Source organism: Platichthys flesus, chromosome 8 (genome assembly GCF_949316205.1).
Source record: "Platichthys flesus chromosome 8, fPlaFle2.1, whole genome shotgun sequence".
NCBI classification, from domain to species: Eukaryota; Metazoa; Chordata; class Actinopteri; order Pleuronectiformes; family Pleuronectidae; genus Platichthys; species Platichthys flesus.
Window position 1 is genome coordinate 10,831,853 of NC_084952.1, and position 22,500 is coordinate 10,854,352.

The 22,500-nt window shown below is 45.0% G+C and overlaps 3 protein-coding genes across 3 annotated transcripts in view; 1 reads left to right on the forward strand and 2 right to left on the reverse strand.

Annotated features, from left to right (window-relative positions):
* LOC133959221 (amyloid beta precursor protein binding family B member 2) overlaps positions 1 to 8,678 on the reverse strand; it is a 31,593-nt gene extending 22,915 nt beyond the window's left edge. Inside the window, exons 1-7 of the mRNA XM_062394340.1 lie at positions 8,340 to 8,678; positions 7,883 to 7,930; positions 3,846 to 5,092; positions 2,707 to 2,915; positions 1,883 to 2,026; positions 1,357 to 1,442; positions 1,157 to 1,217 (exon numbers count right to left, since the gene is read on the reverse strand). Coding sequence (XP_062250324.1) covers positions 1,157 to 1,217; positions 1,357 to 1,442; positions 1,883 to 2,026; positions 2,707 to 2,915; positions 3,846 to 5,061 — 1,716 coding nt within the window. The 5' untranslated portion in view covers positions 5,062 to 5,092; positions 7,883 to 7,930; positions 8,340 to 8,678. The remainder of the gene's footprint in view (positions 1 to 1,156; positions 1,218 to 1,356; positions 1,443 to 1,882; positions 2,027 to 2,706; positions 2,916 to 3,845; positions 5,093 to 7,882; positions 7,931 to 8,339) is intronic.
* Positions 8,679 to 8,924: 246 nt separating this feature from the next.
* dele1 (DAP3 binding cell death enhancer 1) lies at positions 8,925 to 15,401 on the reverse strand. The gene is made up of 12 exons (XM_062394112.1): positions 15,207 to 15,401; positions 13,799 to 13,916; positions 13,319 to 13,421; positions 11,783 to 11,927; positions 11,409 to 11,630; positions 11,223 to 11,311; positions 10,994 to 11,087; positions 10,687 to 10,829; positions 10,431 to 10,589; positions 10,156 to 10,248; positions 9,859 to 10,018; positions 8,925 to 9,720 (listed from the first exon to the last, which is right to left on the reverse strand). The coding sequence occupies exons 1-12, from the start codon at positions 15,235 to 15,237 to the stop codon at positions 9,479 to 9,481; spliced, it is 1,599 nt and encodes a 532-aa protein (XP_062250096.1). The 5' UTR covers positions 15,238 to 15,401; the 3' UTR covers positions 8,925 to 9,478.
* Positions 15,402 to 18,015: 2,614 nt separating this feature from the next.
* The window catches only part of bicc2 (bicaudal C homolog 2), a 10,267-nt gene continuing 5,782 nt past the window's right edge, over positions 18,016 to 22,500 (forward strand). The window contains exons 1-12 of the mRNA XM_062393908.1: positions 18,016 to 18,295; positions 19,412 to 19,458; positions 19,885 to 19,954; positions 20,089 to 20,168; positions 20,303 to 20,464; positions 20,569 to 20,622; positions 20,832 to 21,047; positions 21,138 to 21,386; positions 21,478 to 21,609; positions 21,867 to 22,056; positions 22,211 to 22,344; positions 22,439 to 22,500. The exon at positions 22,439 to 22,500 is cut by the window's right edge and continues 144 nt beyond it. Of these exons, the coding sequence (XP_062249892.1) occupies positions 18,019 to 18,295; positions 19,412 to 19,458; positions 19,885 to 19,954; positions 20,089 to 20,168; positions 20,303 to 20,464; positions 20,569 to 20,622; positions 20,832 to 21,047; positions 21,138 to 21,386; positions 21,478 to 21,609; positions 21,867 to 22,056; positions 22,211 to 22,344; positions 22,439 to 22,500 (1,673 nt within the window). The 5' untranslated portion in view covers positions 18,016 to 18,018. The remainder of the gene's footprint in view (positions 18,296 to 19,411; positions 19,459 to 19,884; positions 19,955 to 20,088; positions 20,169 to 20,302; positions 20,465 to 20,568; positions 20,623 to 20,831; positions 21,048 to 21,137; positions 21,387 to 21,477; positions 21,610 to 21,866; positions 22,057 to 22,210; positions 22,345 to 22,438) is intronic.

Genomic DNA, 22,500 nt, shown 5'->3' on the forward strand with positions numbered 1-22,500 from the left:
GATTATCCAAAACCACTTTGTAATAAATAACAACCTTAAAATGAGCTATAAGGGAGGGAGCGTACTCCTGCCATGCTGATTTGCCTCTTTAAAACCATATTGCATACACATCAGATACATACAGGAAAAACTTGTGAGTGAATATGAATATGACACTCTCACTATTTCTGTGTGTGTGTGTGTGTGTGGTCTGCCTCTAGCCAGCTTTAACCGAACTCTCTGCACTTTCTCTCTCTTTCTCTACCACAACAAGGCGCTCCTCTCTACTGAGGGAACTCTTGGGATAAACTCCTGCAGCTCTATATCTGTGTCAAACAAACACACAACTCCAACACATACAAACAGGAAACGTATGTATGTTGTACTTTTAGTTTGGGCATCAAAAACATGGTGATTATTAAATAATGTCATTAATTAAAAATGTCATTTACAAAAACATAGTGCAACTTGTTTATATTCAAAAGGGTCCAAAATATGATGCTATTGAAATCCCAAATTCCATAAAGGAATTATATATGTGTATCTTAGTCAGATCAAATATTTATCCTACTTTAATTTGAACAGAATCTGACAAAAGATGCATTTTTTTATTATTCACATCTTTCCACATCGACTTTCCCTGTGAGCTTCTCTAAAACTTCCACAAGGGGGCAGCAAAACATTGTTTGCCTGAAAACACGTTCACCACAAGTCACCTCCCACAGTCACCACTGAGTGGCACTGCAATGAATGGAGAGAAAGAGAGGGAGGAGCAGATTCTGGTGAGCAGAGAAAAGTAGGGAGGAGCAGATGCTGGTGAGCAGGTTCATTGTGTCAGTGCATATAAATATAAATAAAGCCTGGTGACCTCCTTTCTTTAACAAATACATGGATCTAACACACAATAGATGTTAGACATATCAACAAAGGGTTATTGGAAGTATACCATGTTACTGATACTATCTTCATCTTCAGGTTCATACTCATGTTTGGAAGGGAGGGTGAGGTGAGGGGTGTTCAGCTGCAACATGCAACTCCAACACTAGATGTCACTAAATTCTACACACTGAACCTTTAACATAGTATAATCATCATCAATTAATGATGATGACTTAGTTATGTCAAGCAGAAATATTTGTATGTATGCCCCGGTTATTTATTGTTGTATTGATCTTACCAATGCCTCTTCATTGGGGAAAGTATTGTTGAGGTCCACCGTCTCTAATTGGGCTGGAGGGCTGCAGGGTAACAACGTACATAGCAAATAATGACTGTCAAGTCAAATTTCACAAACTAGACATATATCACTACATGAAAAAGCATCACTGCTCAAGAAACACTAGAATGAAACTCTGCTGCAGAGTATGTGTGTATTACTTGAGGTTAAGTGAAGCATAGCGGAGGGTGGCTCCCTCAAACGCCTTCAGACTGGGATCTGGATAGACTGGATAGTCCTTCAGCTCCTGGAGCAAAACAGACAGATGTTTATAGAGACATATTAAAAACGTCCGATCCTGAACCTGATTAAACCAGCGTATCTGATCTCATCTGCATTGTTATAACCACAGAGGGGACAGCTCATATGTGAGATATTCATCTATGTTGCATATGCAGCTGAGACTGAACAGAGACACTGTGGTGAGCTGATCTCCATTTAATAAGTGCAGCAGTGAAAGCATAGATAGATCAATATCACCATCAAGCTTTTAGAGGGAAGTGGAGACTGAAATGTTACTCAGATGAAGCAAAACTAATACGATTTAGACAGGAAACTCAAAGATTTTGTAGCTCTCATGGTAAAAACCTCAACATCACAATAAAGGACCACATAAACAAAATGTATTTCAACCTTTACGGAGAGAGACTATTTCAACGAGTGGATAAATTTGGCTGAGTGTCGTACTTTGGCTGTGCAGGTGGCGGCGTTGAGAATCGGTCCAAAAGAGGTGACATCATCTGAGGGGGTGGAGGAGGAGGAGGAGGGGCAGGAGCCGGAGGGGGAGGGGACGGGCTCAACAGAGCTGTCAGATATCAGACTGCTGGGGCGCTGTGGAAGAGACAGAGGCATACATTTAGAGGAACAGAGAGATGAAGCATGAGAGACCCAGAGACGGAGAGAGAGAGAGGATGGAGGGCACTTCATTGATCTTCAGCTGCCTCCCTTATATTGGACTGAGATTGTGTATTTGCAAGTCAAACCATCAACATTTGAAATTAGGGAGGTTCATTTGACTTCACTGTTTGGGGACCTGTCATGTCGTGCATCTTTATATACAGTTAATGTCGTATCTACATAGGGAACAGGACGGATTCCCAGGGATATAATGTTATACATAAGAGTGGAAGCAGATGTTACAGAGAGTCACTATAGTCACTCAACTTCAAATGATTTATACCAACAATGTGTAGAGTAGTTCTGAGAGAAATTAAAAAGCGTGTCCACAGTGTGTTTCCTCACAGGCTGGTGAGCTGAGATGTGCAGGAATTCTACTTTCTTACACAACACTGAGGATTTAGTCTTATAAATAACAGACCTCTGCCTGATCATAAAACAGATTCTCTAAAAGTTCCTGTATTTAAAGTGTCTGCTGACCATGTGACTAAATCTGAGTTAATGTTGCATATTGTATGAGACAAAACAAGCTTCAGCTTTACTAAAAAACAAACTCCTACACTGGCTGAACCTATGTAGCCTTCAAAGTGATTTAGGTTTGCGGGTCCTCTCACCTCGATGGGGGGCTTGAGGGAGTCCTGTGATTCCTGTTGTGGGTCGCGCTCAGTGTCAGACTCGTTGTCAGGTGAGGTCTGTTGGTTGCCAGAGGCAACCGGTCGGTGGTACTGCGTGGTGCCGGTGGGGATGTGCCAGAAATAGACCTCTGATGAGTCCGAGATCTCCCGCCAGCCTGGGGGCAGGTCGCCCTCGCTCCATACATCTGCTGATGGATGACAGCGGTACACAAACACATATTGAGCCTTTCACACAAACACAAACATATGTATGTCTGCGCACAGGCGGGTTCTGCTGAGACACATTTTACCATAACATATGCATATCCAAAAGGCTCTATACACACACACACACTAACATGCACACACTCAGCACAAACACACACACACACACACACACACACAGTCAACAGGGTCATTTTCAGAGATGGTCAGTCTGTCCCTACTTAGTTTCTGTTCTAATAACAACTCATCCTCTGTTTTAAGCTCAAATGGGCATCAGATCCCCCCCCCCCCCTCTTTCTGCTGGTTTATTTGATCCCTGTCTGATGTCTAATATTTTGGTCTCCAAACCCACACAGTCTCTAACTAATGCTTAGAACCTAACTAATGCTTAGTTAGAGAGTGTGTGGGTGGTACATTCTTGGCAGCATGCGGAATACCCAGTAGCAATTGGGGGGTCCCCACTACCTAGCTATCCACTGTTATGCTGAGGTATCCTCCCTGTATCGTAATCTGAACATGCCCCCAAAAACAACTGAAATAAAATAACATCAAAAGTGATTATATTTGGATTATTTTTATGCTCTCCACATCAATGCACCAAGGCTTGTGTGGCTAAAAAAAGACTGATTATAGCCTTTGCAGTATCCGGGGAAAAAAAAAATCTTTAAAATATTTTTCCCAGAGACCCCTCAGAATTTTGCTGCTGAGGCTTTCAGGGGGTCTCAAATGTCAATCAAGTCTTTTGCAGCCAGATCCTTGATAAGGCTCCTGCAGTGTTACTGTCTTCTGGAAAATTTCCAGATCAGACAGTGTGTAGGCGGTAGAGAGGGGGAGAGTGGGAGAGGGGAAAGGAAGGGGGTGTGCGATAAAGGATGATTAAAGGATGACGAAAAGACAACACACTCATATCCAACCTGTCTCCTTGGGAGTCTGAGGAGACGGCGTCTCCTGGGACAGGGTGGTCCAGCTGGAGTCTTCATCCCCTGATGGAGTTTCAGGAGTCAGGTCCATTCTGAGGCCCACTTTGGGGAGCCCAGTCTCATGTTCAGGGTCCGGCAGAGGAGGGGGCGCTCGGCTTCTGGCAGGGGGGCTCCTCTCTGCAGCTCGGGCCTGTTTAGGGGAGGAGGGTGGGTACTGTTGCAGGAACTGGTTCTCATTGTTGGGGTGCAGCTCCACCTTGATCACCCGGGGTTGGGAGCTGCGGGGGGGTTTAGCAGGACTGCGTGCAACAGTCTGAACCTGACCACAGAGCTCGCCTCTGACCTGGGCTGGAGCCTGGTTCTGGAGGGGGTGAAGGTTGACTGGGAACCACTCTGGGCTGCTGGTGGAAGAGGAGGAAGTGGAGGAAAGCGGGGCCTCCACCACCACTGGCAGCAGGGGCTGTCTTATGGTAGGTGTGGGGTCATATTCCTCTTTCTCCTCCTCCTCCACAACTGGTTCCACCTCTTCCCCCTCTTCAGGGAAGGTATGCTTGCTGCTCGGCTTCTCCTCCTTCTGACTCTCCCTCTCTTTGTTGGGACTAACCTGCTCCTTCTCTGGAGACGGCTGTTGCTTCTTCTCCTCCTTCTCCTCCTTGTTTCCCCAGTTGAAGTCTAGATCCAAGCCCTTCCCATGGTACTCCAAGAAGCTCTTGGTGCGTCTACGGATCACTGACTGCTGTGAGTTTTCTTTCCCCAATTCTACCCAATCAGAAGTCGGGTTATTTATGAGATCATTGTGTATTTTGCCCTCTGTGGTAGCCCTGCTGAGTTCCAGCTGCTGGCTCTCAGCTCGTCTCTGCATGTTGGCTCCGTTCTTGGCCAGCTTGGGGTTGGTTGCATTAAACAGCGAGGAGGAGGAAGAGGAGGAATAGAGGGCTGAGCTGGAGGAGGACTTGGTGGGGAGGCCTCTCCCTCTGGTCACAGGTTGGTTTTTGGACGACAAGTTGTCGCTGATCCCCATGGCGCTCCGCACGCTGGTCATTGCGTACCTCTGACGGCTCTTCGGCAAAGTGGACGAACTTCCGGTTTCCACTGACTCCTTAATGACATCACGCCCGTGCAACTGGTTGTACGACGAGCGATTGGCCAGACCCACGTTGGAAGGAGAGGAGCCGGAGCGGGAGAGCGGAGGGGTTTGAACTGACATCATGGCCGATTGGGAACACACCGCTGTGATACAGCTGAAGGGAGAAGAGACGCAACATCAGAAACCATGTGCATTGTGTTTAACCTGATGTAGCTGCAACACACTATAGCCAGATCCTATTTTATATTAGAGTCATGGTCAAAATTATTGTTGAATTCATCCAAATTAACCAATTTATTTACAAACAAAAGTGTTTAATGAAATGTCCATGGTGAACAAATGGAATGAAAATGAAACAAAAGGAAAACGAAGGTTGAATAATACAACACAGAATCCACAACAGACACAATTATTGGCCCTGTTGGATGATGAAACCGATTTGCTAATGAATGATGGTTTTACTGCATAAAGACAAGAGAGCTGCAAGAAGCTAAAGAGCTATTAACAAAATACATAACAAAACCAATGGCAGCAAAGCAATTGCCAAAGATCTCTCTAGTTGGTAAAGTTATTAAGAAGGTTCACGGTCATGAAATCACAGTTGTAACGCAGCCTTGTTTATAGGTAACAAAATTAATGAAATAAGGAAAAGATGATTTTAACGACAGTAAAACATAGATGAGGATCCATCAAGAGGTAATTCGGTTTTTCTGCCTCTGAAACTGGAGGCACTGAAAGTTTACCAAATGTAATATGTTGCCCCGTGTCGGAACACCAGGCTGGACACAAAGGTCCTGGGTCTTGGGAGAATGGCCCTCAGGGATACGAGGGCCCGTTCAACACTGCTTGCAGCTTCAATTTGCAAATATGTACTCAAAAACATGTTGTGCTTCTAATTTAGAATGTTTAAAGAAGTATTTTGTGATGTTAATACGTCAGAGTTTGCATAATTCTTTTTCAATATTCTTGAATATTTTCATAATCGCAATCATTCATTTTAGTCAAATTAAGTGATTTATTAAAACCATAATTTAAATTAGTTTAGTGGCCTGAGCTTCCTGGAAAAATCCACTGATCCATTTCCTGACTCTCTGTTTTGCTGAGTCAGTCGGAGTTGAATCATCACTTCCTCCTTGTGGTTGAGCTTCTTTTAAGCCCACTTATCTCTATAGCTAGCTAATGGTTGGTCACTGTGTTATTCACAGGGAGAGTTAGAATACTCCAGCAGTATATATTGCATGTCAGAAAATGTAATATAATACAGAGTTGTTTTCGGGGTTTTACAGCCACACGTGAAGCTGATGAAACACTTGCAGCGTCGATGCAGAGTCTTTTCCAGCCTCTCACACTCACACCAAACATAAGGTGTTGGTGTTGTAGTGTTCAAATAAAAAACCCTCCATCGGGGTCCTGGAGCTGGAATGCATTTGCATGATGTTGGTTTTGAGTCAGAGCCTGGATGTATTCACCCTGGACTGACGTTCACAGCTGGGGCTGAGCAGCACAGCCTGGTCTGAGGGGGGGAGAGGTGGCAGCCTGCTCCCGCTGAGGGCAGCTGCACCGCGTCTCTTTTATCTCTTGGTGGATCACTGTTGTGATGTTTAACACAAACAGAGGAAGAGAAACTAAAACAGCGGCAGAGACACATTTGGATAGCAGGCACATGTTTGGGTTGCATTACTTAGGTGTTTGCCTGATTTAATTAAGGCTACGACCCTGTGGAAAGCTGGCAGACCACAAATGCAGGTAGAAGAGCACGCCAAGGCCGCAAGCATATAATGTATAAACAATCCTTTCACCCAGTCACGCAAACCTCAAACAATGCTGCAGCCATCATCAGCACCTTTTCTTAGAAATATGGAAAACGCACACGCAGCAGATTTTAAAGCACGACAAGATCTTGGGAACAGGCGGTGATGGGATTTGAGGCCGGAGCAGAATCCCTGGGCAGTGCACTTTGCCTGTGCGGGGCCCCTATCCGCCCTCCGCGCCCCAGGTGGCAGCCGTGTTGTCCCTCTGTCACTGAGCCAGACAACCACAACAACCTGTTTGTGCTGAATCTGCGCTCACACTCTCTCCAGGCCTGAGACTCGCACACAAACACGGGGTCAACAGGTACAAACTATACCTGCACTGAACCTAACTCAGTCCCTCCTCGAACCCTCAATGGCACTATTGTCGGTGTTTTTTTCTGTATATTTTCCATTTCATTGGCTTTTACCGTGCTCTGCAGGGTCAAAGCAATTTTTGTATTAGAATTAGTCGTATCGTGCCAAAAATTGCCCTGGCACGAAGCTAAAAATCCTCAAAAACTGACACAAGCCTCACATCAACAAACTGTGCCTGGAGCCTCTGAATCTGAAAATCACAGCACGTTTCATGACTCAGGGGATGATTAACACGTCCGTTTCCGTCCCGTACCCCCCCCCCCCCCCCAAAAAAAACACAAAAAAATAATTCTGTGATAAACAAACAGCACATTATCTCATCCCTCCATCGTCTCCTTCTTCTATTTACTTTGGTGGACACGGCGACCTTTCCTTTCTTCCCCCCCTCACCAGGTCTCAGCATGGTTAAAGTGGGGGGGCAAAGAGAGGATGCGAGGGAGAGAGGGGAGGAGGAAGGATGGTCAGTCGATGGGCGAAAGCGAGGAGAATGACACAGCAGTTTGCAGGACAGTCGCCCCAGGATTAAATGGTTGTCCGCAACACCACAATAAATGTGTTGTGCTCTGATACAGCAGAGGTCATTCATGGGATGCAGATTTCAGCAGCACGGCCCCAGGACGGCAGCGACACAATGATACAGTTAGTGTTAGGATTGTTGTTGCCAGTTCTGCTATAGAAAACTACAGATGTGTACTTGCATGGTGATAAAGGAAGAGACTTACAGTTCTCTCTCTATTTCCTGAAGCAAAGGTGTCAAAACACGATCCACGTCTCACCTTGTTCACCAGGTTCACAGGTGGGGCCGTTTTTCAGCTGAAGGTCGCCTGAAAAGGAAACAAGAGATTCTCGTCACTTCACAGCTTCCACCGAGGCATCGTCACAATCCCGTCCAGGTACCGACAGAGTGAGATGTGAGGCCTGTCCAGAGGAGAGCACCCTTCCACCCACACACCCCTCTGACCCACTGCTTCACCGGAATGAAATGCAACAGATGAAAGCTCGGGCAGAGCAGGAGGATGAACTTGAAAGAAGTGGATGATGTCATGGGTGGAGTAGCCCCCTCGCCTCCTGCTGCCTCCTGACGGAGCTGGACTCCCTCAGCGGAGCATCTAGCTGTGAGATCATCTTTTTATTACATCTCTACCGTGACGCCCAGCTGCCTCGTCCACAGACAGCGGCAGCATCCCGATACCTCTCCGGCTCCATCAGCTCCATCTATTTACATCCACTCACCGCTTCGCTCAGCCTCCGGGCGTCTGCGCCTCCGCGACGGCAAACACACCCGCACGCACACGCACGCTAGTGGAGCAGGAGCGATGTCGACAGCCGCTTTTTAAGAGGCGGTCCGCCCGTAGCTGCAGCCGGGCCAACCCGCATCGGATCACATCACAGCTCGACGCCCCGGCTCGGTGCTTGCTGGCGGCCAAGCTGCGCGTTCTCTCTGCGCCACAGGATCCCGGAGCTCCTCGCAGCCGAGCCCCGCTCAGCCAATCACAGGCGCGGACGCAGCAGGCTCGGCGCACGAAGAAGACGCAACCATAATAAATCTGCCGGTGTGTTTTTTTTCCCAGCTCAGGTAATGAAGTCACACATCATCGGGGTCTTACGTCATGCAGGGGGGGTCTGCAGGAGCATGAATGGTTGGCAGTGATACACGTGTGTGTTAACTGGACATGACTTTGTATTTGTGTTGTTGATGTTTCATCATTTCTGGAATTGTTTTAATTGGTAACAAGTTTATAGTCTTCTACTAAATACAATGATTGATGTGATTAAACTGCTCATCAATGAATTTTAATATTCATTACAAAGACAACAGTCACTTTAGTTGTTTATTTAACTCAAAATGTGCGTTTAACAGGAGAACCTCTTCCTCACAGTGCATTTGGTTTACAGGTTGGACACAATATTTTAACCATTCTTTATTTTCTCATCCTCTTCAGGTCCTCCTCTCTGGCTTTGGCAGCACTGACCCACAAACTATCACTTAAGGTTCAAATATGACATTAATGTAAAGCACTTTTTCTGTTACAGAGGTGTAAACCCACAGAAACATTTAGCAGGAGATTAGATTATAATGTTTTTTCATGTAATTTATCCCACAGTAGTGTCGAGAAACAAGAATCCACCTAAAGGCACCGAGAAAACGTTTGACCCACTGCAGATTAGATTACAGGGAAGCTTATTCATAATCATTGGACACAAATGTTGTCACCAGATCCATACATAACACACATATCAACACTAACATACTTAAAAAAGGTATAAAAGCTTTTCACTCAAATCCAAACTTCACATTAAACACCTTGACCTTTCCCCTCTGTGAAGTAACAGTACATTCCTCAGTGTGGCCTGCGCTGGCTCAGGGGCAACTATCCAATCCCCACAGTCCACTGGCAGATTCCTCCCTCTGTGCTTTGGGGATGGTAGTGAAGAGGTGTGGACGACACGAGCGGCGGAACACACAGGCTCCCGGTGCTCCAGGAGTGAGGCAGCAGGGGAAGGGTGGTGGGAGGGACACGAGTGGCCAGAGCGGCGATCGGCTGCTGGAGCAGATGATCGGCCACAGAGAAGACAGGAGCTGAACGGATGGAGCGCAACACTGCATCTTCAGCTGAAGAGGAGAGGGAGACACAAGGGAATCTATTGCTCAGTCTCACAGATATTATCACTGCTGTCTGGGCTCATTAGAAGCTTCCGTGTCATTGACTTATGCAAATGCTTTTCTTTCCAACAGAGAATGTGTGCTTACATGTTATGTCTCTTTCTCTAGGAGGTGTCAGTAAGGCCTCAGCCTGCTTGTTGCCTGCCTGAGCGGCTCGTTTGTAGAATTCCATCGCTGCTCCCAGGTTCTGTTGCACCCCGAAGCCGCTCTGGTAACACTGACCCAGGAACAGCAGGGCGGTGTCATCCTGACCACAAAACAACACATAGATTTGAGTTATTTGATCTTGGAGAATGAGGATGACTGATATATAACATAGGGAGGTTCTTTGTCTCAGAGATAAAGCCATTGATAAACAGTAGAAGGATCTAGAAGTGAACTCACCCCGTTCTCTGCTGCCATCTGCAGGTATTGGATAGACTTGCTCTCGTCTCTCACTGGCTCCTGACAGTAGACTGATGCGAGGCAGAGCTGAGCCTGAAGAGGAACAGAACGAGAAAAAGGTGGTTTTCAATTAAAAGTGAATTAACATATTTTCTTAACTCTGGATTCCTTATTTACACAAACAGCAACCAAGGATGGATAATGGCAATAAATTACTTACTCTTATTTTAGTGACATACAACACTGAATAATAAGTTTCCTTTCATTACTTCTACCTTAGTGAGTCCAGCTCCAGCAGCTTGTTCCAGCAGGTCAACTGCTGTGTTTAAGTCCTCTGGACCCTGATGCCCCCTGCTGGTCAGGAGCAGCTTTGCATAGCGGTACTGAGCCTGAGTGTGACCGCCGGCTGCTGCCTGCCTGTAGTAATACAGAGCCTGGAAAAAAAGAAAACATCGTCTCAAGATTAACGGAGAGAAGAGAAGAATAGGATTAAGCACTAAAGAAAATAAAGTGTGTTGTCTGGATCCTCACCTTCTCTTTGTCCTTGCTGACTCCTCTTCCTTTCTCATAACACACAGCGACGTTAAACTGGGCTTTGTTGTAACCCTGCTCAGCTGCAGCTAGAAAGCAGGTAAACGCTTGGTCGTAGTTCTCACTTTTGGCACTTTCCAGACCTGATACAAACACAGAGATAAAGATATAAGCTTAGGAAAGAAAATCATTTGAAAAAAGAATGTAATGAAATAAAATAAAAAGCACAGTAACAACAGAGTTTATCTTGAGTAGGAATTAATGTGTAAAAATGATTTGGTGTTTGATTGTGTCAGTAAATTATTACCTATGATGTTGAGGGTGACAGAGACACTGCTGTCTCCAACCTGTCTGAGGTTCTGTATTGCTCCTGCCAGCCTCTCCTCGTCAGACAACACGTCCTGCAAACAAAAGTAGATAAAATCAACAATAAAGATTAAATGAGAAGCTTGTCTATCCTTTGCAAGAAACAAGAAAACGCTGTTGATTTATTTTGAAATAAACCCTGGAAAAGGTAAGGGGAAGTGGATTCTCACCTTCTCATTAGCATCTTTAGCCTCTGTGTTGTCTTGACTGGCTTCATTCTGCCGAAGATGGGATGCTGAAAGGTGTGATTCCTCTAAATCTGTAAAGAAAAACACATTCGTTATTATATGATAACAAGACAAATACAACTTTTTAATATTCTTTCAACTATGACAAGCAAAGACAACAGAACAAACCAGGTACGGGTGAATCGTGGTTGAGGACTGCCCTCTGGTGGTCAGAGGTGGAGCTGTGATCAGTCAGATTGTCACTGCTGCTGTGAAGTCTAGGGTCACCTGAACTGCTGCTGCTGCTGCTGCTGCTCTGAGCTGCAGCCTGGTCGTGGCTCTGTCTCTCTGGCACCACCTCCAGGCACAACAAACTGTTGCTCCCCCTGGGCAGGACATCCCTCCGGGATACTGTACAACCCAGAGACAAGCGACAAAACAGTCAGGATTCAGATTCAAAAGAAAAATAATAGTTATAGATGGTCAAATAATGTTGCTTTATTGAGTGAGTAAATCCATCAGAGAGTTTAAATATTTGTAAAAAGGAAACCATTAGCACTCACAGATCTCCAAAAGGATGCGGTAGCCACACTTATTCAGCGAGGAGGGGGCTGTCAGGGCTCCAGGCGCTGGACTGGGTTCTGTGCCTGGAGAGAACTTAGAGTGGATCCTCCTGCAGAACTGCACAAACAGAGCGGCTGCTGCACCCTGCAAAGAAACATCAGTTTCAACGTCTAGTCGTGGCAATAAGCGTGTGAATTTGTGCTCCAGTGAACTAACAGGTAATCGTCAGTTTATAGTTTTAACTTGGACACAAATAAACTGTTCTGGACAAAAAAAAAAATCAGGTCATAAAAGTACAAGAGCAAGAGAATTAAATTGCTACAGAGGAAATGAGAGCAGGCCTACTGGTGCTGAATTGCATTTTCATTTGCTTTTATTTATTTTTAGCAATGAGTATTGTTAGTTTTTCTATTTTATCAATTTAATAAAAATAGCTTTCAAATGGTGACTCTAGTCACGACGCAAGTCCATCATGCAACATGTGTTTGATCAGTCTGGACGGTTAAAAGAGAGTATCTCCCAATATGTTTCTTACAATAACAATTTCTGATAAACTGATGCCATCCAAAATGTAATACTGGACATTAGTGTTGGGCGACTGGACAAATATCGGCTATCTGCGATCGACTCAGCCCTTTGCTGTTGCACAGTTATACGTTCAATTTAAAATCCAGGTCTGCCTCCTTGAGAATTTAACTTGGTGAATAAATAACCAGTTAAGTCCGATTCAAACCCTGGATGAGCCTCCGCCCCTAAAGTTGCAGGATAGGTCAATTTGAGCCAGAATGATGCTATAAATAACCTCACTGAGGCATTCATGCTAGTAGGATTAGCAACGCGACCTCTGCTCAGGCTCATATTGAGTCATCAACAATTTTTTTCAGCAGCTCCTGGTAGAGAAGAAGAGACTTGAAAACTCGGATTTAACCATTCAACCGAGCAACGTGTACGCACACTCAGCACAGGCAGGTGGACGATAACCAGCATCAAGACGGCTGCTGGCCGAGCACAATGTCATTAGCCACAGTCGGCAAAGCAGCATGACATTGTTTATACCAGTTTTTCAGATTAATTACCTCGACTGTGTAATGAGCTGACAATATTTTCACATTTCGGAAAATAACAAAGCTGTCTTAAGTAGTATTTTGTTCTCTTGCTTTGCACAGTCCAAGCCACAACCAGGGCAGTGACTAATTGGCAATGAAGCCGTCTTCAGTGGGTCCTGTCTGATTGATTGGTACTGAAAAGAAGGAAATCTGTGTGTGTGGTTGTTGCAGACAAATCATTTAATAGCAAATCTTATCACCATCTGTTTGTTTATTTGGAAGCTTCAAGTGTAGGCGTCCTTCATGTGACCTCATCATGCACTTTTTCAAATATCTGTGTCTGACAGGAGTTCGGACTGTTTTAACATCTTAGTGCTTATTAGAGATCACACACGTTCAAATGTGTCAGACACCCATCCCCTGCTGAACAGATGGGTAATTACATTGGTTGTGTATTTAGATTTGAAAATGTAACTACAACAGACTTACCCATCCCACAGCATCCAGCACAGTGTAATGTGGAAGCTCAGTGTAGCCAAACTGGAAGGTCCTCTGTTTCTTCCTCCTCTCTCCATCCTGCTCGTTCTGAGAGCTGAGAGAGAAAAACTGCTTAAATTACATCAAACAATTTCATTTCTGTTCCCATCTCCAGTCTCTTGCCTTAAAGCATCAAAGGAAAACTGTTTTAAGGCAGATGTCTTTGTTTCCGTTCTTTCGACGAACCCCGTTCACACACACTGCAGATGCTGCTGGATGATGCAAGCAGCTGAAAATGTTGCAGAGAGTGTGATACAAGGAGAGCAAGGGTTCAAAGAAGGGGTAAAGGAAGAACAAGAAAGCACGAGGACAGTGTAGGATGTCTCTTTTCATCAGCTGATTGTATGGCTGGTGGTTTGACAGCAGAGAAGGCAAGAGATCAAAGTGATGCTCAAAAACCTTTGTTTTCAGACAGGAAAAAGATGAAGTCACCTGTTGTCAGAGGAGTGTCGGGAGGTTGCGAGGACAGTCGAGCTGTTGAGGACCTCATCGTCCACGTGGTGGTTCTGCGGCAGTCGCAGGGAGCTGCTGCCATGGCATCGATGCAGAACTGAACACAGAGAAGCGGTGGGATGATAAACACAGAAGAGATTAGAATTTAATGAGGGAGGGAGACATTTGACGGCTTTTGCAGAGGTGGTAAGAACTTAAGTAATTTGATTTGAATGGTAAACAACACAGTGGCATGCAGTAAATTAATTTAATTGTCACTATAACAAAGACTGTCTGGGTAGCTATTGTAAAGGACAAAGGTTGTTTAACAGAGAGATACTTATTTCATATACAGTGGGGTCCAAAATGAAGTTAATTAAGTTTCCAAACTACATTGATAAGTAAATCAAAGTCAATAAGTAATAAAAGACATCCATCCAGACAGGTGTATAAACTGGTCGATGATTAAGAAATGAAGTTCAGACAGAGACTGACTGATCCCAAAAACTACCAATTCAATGTCTTGCAAGTCCTGATATTAATATTCGTATTACTAACACAGATACCAACTAAAAGTAATCTATCATCTTCTTTGTGCTGTGCAGGAATGACCTCTTCAGAGAATCCACATAAGGAACCTAATAATAAACAACAAAAGCTGTCTGGTGTTTGAACATGCATGTAAATAAAGAATTGTCTAATAGATATGCTGCATGTTTGGCAATTATTTAGTGGTAACTATAATGTTTCACTAATAGTAATTCATAAATCATGACGCATCCATTGGCGATCCAGACCCTGGTATTACTAGCTATTGGCTGAAAGCTATATTTTATGTAATGGGCTATTATCTGACAAATGATGGTGCTAAGATGTCACATTACCATTTCTTCTAAGTTAAAATAAGTTGTTTTGCTCCTGAGTAAGGTTGTGGTTTTAAACTCCAACAATATTACCATCAAATTATATATTGAACCTATGTTTTATTGCTTTTGATGGAACCTTTATTTGTATAGCACTTTTCAAAAAAGTATCAAAGGGGCTTTACAACAATCCATAATAAATTGACAAACAATCATACTCACTATATCACAGTGTTTAGTCCCTAATGATATAGTTATATAAAAATATTTCTTTATATTGAATTTAAAGGTTTTCACCTGCTCGAGTTTAGTCGGGGAAAGTAAATTCAATAGTTTTAAAGTCATGTGAATAGTGTCAGGTGTGTGTGTGTGTGTGTGTGTGTGTGTGTGTGTGTTCGTGCGTGTTTGCGGGCGTGTGTATGTGTACGCGTGTGTAAGTGTGTGAGGACGTATGTACAGTCTATCGTGAGGACTCCATTCACTGCTGGTAAACAACTACCAGCAGAAACAACATGGCAGCAGCCTGTACCACACTCTTCTCTCACCTCTGCCAGCCAAACCCTGGACTCTCCACATGCTTCTTCCTATTCCACAGCGGGTGTAAACTGGCGACTTATGTCCGAGGACGACGAGGCATGTTCGGGGTCCTCAGACGGGTCGTCCCGCCTCAGCGGCCGGTTCCGGTGCTGCGGTCACTTCAGAAACAAGAAACCAGTCACGAGTTTGTGTCAAAACAGAACCGGAAGTGATGCAATCGAGAAGGTTTGAGAAGGTGGTGTGCCAACTCACAGCGCCTCTGTGCGGCATGTGGTGGGATTACACCACAACTCATTACAACTCATTAATTGTGGGTAGATGTTAAATTTCAATAGAAAAAGGAGGATGTTGGTTTAAGGAAAATAAAATACTATGTTTTATGTTCTTATATTTTTTGAGAGATAATACTTTATATGTATATATCTGCAGCTTCTGTTATCTTTAGGTTTGGATGGTTTATATTTACCTGTGACCTCGAAACAAGCCAAACAAGGACAATGTTAAGAGAAGGTAAATTTGATGTTTGTTACATAACAAAATAAGAAAATTAAAAGTGACAGTATTAACTCACTGATGGGGTTTCCCACCACACTACCATATTTCATTGGAGATAGACCATGCATAAATATGAAACTGTGTTTTGAAATGCCATTTCATATCCAGGACACACATTGTAATTTGGAATCTACATGTTACAGAAATGCTAAGAAATGAGTACCTGAGGGAATCTGAATTTTGGAAATGCGTCCATCATTTCTAAACTCAATAATTTCTCTAGATTCAGCTCACCTGAGGAAGGCATGTGTTTTATTTTTTTAAATAAATATTTTGTATAGTCATGAATTAAATATTGTTATGACCAGGTATTTATGATGCGGTCTAATACAAAATTAACCACATTTCTGCCATTAATTCTTTGACTTCTTACATCTGTTGCACATCACTCATCCAAAGTTTCTCTGAGGACATGTGAATATTTGTGAAGGTGTTTTCAGCTCTGGTCTGATTGTTAATGTGTGATGTTCAGAGAGGTAGTGGGGAGAATTAGGAGTCTGTGTTTTGTCCAAGAGGGATGATTCTGTTCAATGATTTCTCACTGTGTTTGTGAACTCTCTGTATTTATCAGTCCACATGAATAAAGGATTCACTCACAGGTTCAGGGGTGGATTCAGTAAACCGTCCAGAAATCATCAGTCACTCAGCAGGACAGCTTGGCTTTTCTCTGCGGGGCCCGTGGGTCAAACAGTGACGCACGCCCCGACACTCTTACTGGAAACATGCACTCTTCCAGTCAGACAGGGTCCCACACAACGGGTACAAGGGAGGAGCTCTGCAGTCGTGAAGTTAGGTTTAACTTGGAATAACTCTCTTCTTGACCGGTTTCCATGGTGACACAGTCATCATGACTCTGGTGACTCTCTCTAAGCATCCTCCCCGAGCAAATAAGTCTAGCCTGCAGTAATTTGCAATGTTAGCGAGATCTCTGCAGGGCAAAATAATGTTTGCCGACTTGCCCGGGGCCAAATTTGTCTGGGCAATATGGAAAACACAGACTTGAGCTGGAAACTGGGTCCCTCTAGTTCTGACTAATTGAGCAGTTTGTTTTAACCCAAGTTTCAGTTTGTACTCAAGGTTATAGGTTTGAGAAATTTAAAGCAAAGATGGGACTTTTTTTGCTTCTTTTAAACATCATCTCTTAGGTCACTAAAGTTTATGACTCTCAGGCTGCCTGTGTGATTGCAGACTGTGGGTTTCAAGGCAGTAGCCAACAGGTGCCAACACTCATTTATTTATTTTCTTAATTTCAGTGTAATCCAAAAAAAAACACATTACAAAACAAAACAATAAACACATTCTGTTGTACTTTCACTCATTCCATACACAAAAAAGAGCACGAAGAAGAAACATAAGTACTTTACTTAAGTGTATAAGTTCTTTATTTAAGTATGTAAGTATTTTACTTAAGTGTATTTATCATAATGTAATTAATGATTGAGTCATGAGATAATTTTTCAGAGGAGTGAGTCCTTTCCTTATAATTGTAAAGGTACTTTTACTCGTAGTTTACATTGTCGTATTGACACCTAAGTAAAGTTTGTACTTTTTGGATTTTTTCTTCTTTTTTAAAATCTTGAGCGTTGTTGCAGGCTGTCCCTCCAAACAAACACTGCACACTCACCGCTGTGATACAATCCTCTTCACCCCGACCTCTGGAATCCCAATCCCACATAGGTCTCATTCAGAGGAAGGGGAGGGAGGGCAGCCATGGAAGGACGTGCAGTGGAACCCAACTGGATGACCCCTTTATTTTGTTAGCTGTGTGGGCCAGTGTGAGGATGGGTTGCAGAATGTGTGTATGTGAAGGGTGAGATGTGAATCCTGTCTTCTCATAGGTTTTTCGGCTCTATCCCCGTAGTCTGTGGACATTGATCTGGGGATATCAGAGGATTTGCTCGGAGCAGAGTGAGCCTGGGTTGAAGTTCTAGATTTGTTTGTCCGTCTGGGGCCTTTCAGACAGCGAAGACATGGCCGGTGTGGAAGTAAAGAAGTAGCTTTCCTTCTCTGCAATGCAAGGCCAAGGCAGCAAATCCTCCAAGCTCCAAATAGCTTGGAGGGAGAAAGAGAGAGAGAAAGACTTAGATTTGAGTACTAAATTAAGTGAAGGGGGCGGGGGATTTAAAGAAAAGGCACTGGGGAGGGGGGGGGGTTGTTTCTTGCCCCTCACTCCCCCTGTTTTCTCTCCCCTGCCGGTCTCCTTGGTCACACATGCACACATACCACTCGCACACACACCAACATTGACGAGGGCTCAGTCCTGCTATGGCCACCACAACCACGGAGGAGAGCTCTCCGGTCCCGGCCTCCGTAGCACCGCAGCAGCCTGACTTGGAAACTAGCGTAGAACCCGGCTCAGCGGTGAAGCCTGAGCCCAGCAAGGCCCAAAGTGACAGAGAGGGAAGAGAGGATGATGAGGAGGACGCTGGAGGAAGAAGCTCAGTGCCTTTGCAGGAGAATGCAGGAGGGCAGAGTCTGGACCCGGAGTGGCTGGAGGAGAGGTTCAGGATCGACAGGAAGAAGCTGGAGAACATGTTGTACGGTGAGGTGAAATGTTGAACGTTGGTAAAATCCTACAACATACAAGAGGGGGGGGGGGGGGGGGGGGGGGTCACATGCAATCGTTTTTCATCCTCACAGCTGCTTTTTGTGAAAGTTTCTCTGTTTCTGACGCCTATGAAGGCCTCCCTGCGTGCTCCTCCCCGCCGCTCCTTGTTATCTACCTGACCTTGTGTGTCTGTCAACGCCTCCAGCTGGCTGCTCCCTTGTTGTCACCATCATTCTACCTGTCATTCCCTAAACTCCTGTTGCTGTATCACCGTGATTTACGACCTGTAATTGTTTATGCATTCAGGAGACTTTTTCCCCCCTATTATCATTCCTGTCTGGGAAGCAGGGGTAACTGCCTCTGTTAGTTATCACTGCGCGGCAGGTTTATGACAAATGTCTCCCCTGTGTTAGCGGGGGGGGGGGGAAATCTTTCTGACAGTGCGCCACTGCTGCAGATAAGGGCTGATGTTTGTCTGATTGTCCTTGCACGGCCCCTCGATGGGAAGGCCCTGGAGCAGGTGGAGCTGTGATAACTGGGTGGCTGTTTGAACGTGTGTGTGCAGCTGGGGCCGTGCTTTTACAGGCGTTCGCGTGATTATTGCACAGCTCATCCTTTCAGGTGTAAATCTGTCACACTGCACTCGAGATGTCAGTCTGATCGGCTGAGGAGCTGCTTTTTGTTGTTGCAGATTCCATCCCGATACTGGAGTCATTCTTTAATCTGTTTGGGGCGAGTGGGAGGTCTTTGCGTCACCAAATGCCATCAATGTCTCTGGCTAATTTGTGGTATCCCCCCACCACCCTCCACCGTCTCTCTCCTCCCCACACTGTTCTCTTACCATTCCTCAGCTCCGGCCAGCGTAACCCAGAGTGATGATGAGGGGTGAGGGCGTTCCTTGGGCTGCCCCCCCCTCCCCGTACCCTGTAAATGTCACCCTGGAACGATGGCCTTTTGTTCCGGTCGCTTGGCCGAGTAAACATTTAAATGTTGACTTTGCACACATGTTTGATTTTGAACATTATTGTGCAGTAAACATAAGAATGTGGCGCAGGAACTTTAAAAATACCGATGTACATTCTTCATGGTTTCTCTCCTTGTGTCTTTCAGCTCCAAAGCACGGAGATGCTGAGACAGGGGAGGAGTTTTTTGAGAGAGTAAGTAAATCGCCACATGCATTTTATTCATGAACCAGAGGAGGAAATAGCATAGAGAGAAAATTCATCTTTGTTCCCCAGTAATCGTCCGAGCATGAAGCCTCCCACCTAAATGCAGCCTGGAGATCAACGAGAGCATCCCTGGCAACATTTTTAACATTTGTTTCATACCCTGCATCGAGTGATGACTGTTTTTTATGGAGGTGGTAATTGCAGTCTTTGAAATGCAAATGAGGCTTTGTATTCTTAGAGCGACGAGATCTGCTGCTTGTCTGCATGAGTCGGTTCAGAGTGAACATGCTGTGATTTGTGTGTGTGTGTGTGTGTGTGTGTGTGTCTATGTGTGTGTGTGTGTGTGTCTATGCCGCATACAATGACTGCCCCGTCTCTCTTTGTCACTCCCTCTCATTGTGTGCGCTTCCTCAGGTGATGAGAGAAACTAACACTCAGGTGAAATGGCCGTCCAAGCTGAAGATTGGAGCCAAGTCAAAGAAAGGTGACGGTCACGCGGTTCTATGTTTCCAGTCTTTTGTGTTTTTCTTTTATTCTTTGCACAATTTGTCTTTTACACCTCAAACACAGTTCATGAACCCTGTGGCACTTTAAAACCAAACTGCTATTTTCATCCAGATCCACATGTGAAGGTGGAAGGGAAAAGGCCCAATGTATTGGAAGCAAAAAAGAAGATCCTAGAAGTGCTGGAAACCAGGGTGAGGCTGGGACTTGATTATCACACAGGCATATTTTTACACTCCAAAAGATTTTATACTGAAAACCCCTTCACACGTTTGTAAAAGTATCTTACAATCTTCTTAAATAACATCGTGGTTTACATAACATCCAGGTGAACAAGGTGACTCTGAAGATGGACGTGGCCTACACCGAGCACTCCCATGTCATTGGGAAAGGCGGTGGAAACATAAAAAAAGTGATGGAGGTCACCTCCTGCCACATCCACTTCCCCGACTCCAACCGCCACAATGTTACGGGAGAGAAAAGCAATCAGGTTAAAAGTCTCTAAAGTGGCTTTTTAATGAGCTTCCAACGGCTGCTTTAAGAGGAATATAAATGTCATTTAATACCATTTATTTTTATTCCAACGTCCTCCAGGTCTCCATCGCCGGGCCCATAGAGGGGGTGGAGGAAGCCAGGAGGAAGATAAGAGTGAGTGGTCAGTGTGTAATTTGAGAAGAGGCTCCACAGGATAGAATTTTGTTTGTCCCAAAACACAATTTCATTGCTCGTGTTAAAGTCATAGTCAAAAGCGACTGTCTGTCTTTGTCTCTCTTGATTTCTTTAACCCATCTTTGTCACTTCTTTTTCCTCTCTGTCTCATCTTCCTCTGACTTTCCCTAAAATCCTTGCTTTCACAGGAGCTGCAGCCGCTGTCCTTGACCTTTGACCTCCCAGTCAGTCTGGTGCCCCAGTCTCTGCCAGAGGCGGGTTCCCCACTCATCCAGCAGGTGATGCAGAGTTTGGGGGTCAGTGTGAGCTTCAGGGCCGTGCCCCCCCAGCCTCAGGCACAGCCCCCCTTCTATGGAAGCTGCTGCACCGTCTGGGGCCTGCAGGGAAATGCAGCTGCAGTCAAGGTTGGTAAAGAGAAACTGTATCCTATCTACAGATGATGCATTTTAGAATAAGACAATTACAGTAATATCATATAAATCATCAACTGGCAGAAGGGGACGTGCATCCTGATGGACCTGCTGCTGGGGTCAGAGGTCACAGGTATAGTGAGCAGCCAGCTTGACGTCACCTCTCAGCAGCATCTGTTCCTGTTGGGTCAGAACGGAGCTCACTTCCTGAGCGTCATGCACCAGACCCAGACCCAGATCATCTTACCAGACCTCAGCGCTCCGCAGAGCCCCCCCTCGCTGCTCATCCAGGGCAGCCCTGATGGAGTGTGTCAGGCACGGCAGCAGCTCATGGTACAGTAGGCTGTTTTTTTACGTTCAGGCAGAATTATGCTGTGACAACATCCCTGAGCGTTAACCACAGCTCTGTTGTGTGCTCTTCCAGGACTGTTTACCGGTGTGTCTGATGTTCGACATGCGTGAAGACGGAGAGGCAGATCCTTGTAAGCTGGCTCAGATGATGCAAGACCTGGGAGTCTTCATCAGTGTGAAGCCCAAAGTAAAACAGACCAGCAAGGTACAGTTTTACCCACGTAGCTTTGCTGCTTTCTTGAAAAGGGCTGTAAATCTTTCTTTTTTCTTTAAATCTTTTTATTATTTTGTTGGCTGCCAGTCCCCATCCTTTGCTTATTTCATGCACACTCCATTAAATAAGAAATGTCTGTTGAAATATTTGTTGAATGTTTACTTTGATAATTAATGTGAAACGTCTCGCCCTCGCTGTGGTGAGCTGAATTACGATGTAAAACTCTGGTGCTGGTGTGTATTTATCAGTCAGTGGTGGTCAAAGGGCTGGAGCGGAACATCTCCTGTCTGTATGAGGCCCGGCGTCTGCTCCTGGGGCTGGAGTCCTGTGAGACTGCTAAGCTAATTGAGGTGACCACTGACCCCATGCTCTCCGGCAGCGAGCTGACCAACTACTGGCTCAACATGTTGTTGCAGCAGCTTCGACTGTCTGAGCAAGGTGAGGATTCATTCACATACTATCCATCAAAAAAAGTGTTTTTAGAAAATGTATATGTGGCTAAAAAGACAGAGAACAATGCAAATGGAATTTGGTTGTTGCATTTCAGTTCAGACTAATGTTTATTTTCTCCTCTCTGTCAAAATGTCAAAAGGTTCTGTTCCAGCTCCCACTCCAGAGATGCTGACTGGTACCAAGCTCCGCCCCTCAGCTCCACCGGGCCTTACCTCTCACGCTGAGGAGGGGAGGGCAGGACTGAAGGGAGCAGACAGCCGGCCACTGGAGAAGGTTTGTCAATGTTTAGAGTCACTGTACATATTTAAAATCCTGAAAAATAAACCTCTTTGAAAAATAAACAACTATATTCCTTTGTTTTCCTCAGATCCTGGAAAATGAGGACCAGTATGGCCAGTCCGAGGATGAGAGCTCTGAGGTCATGATGTC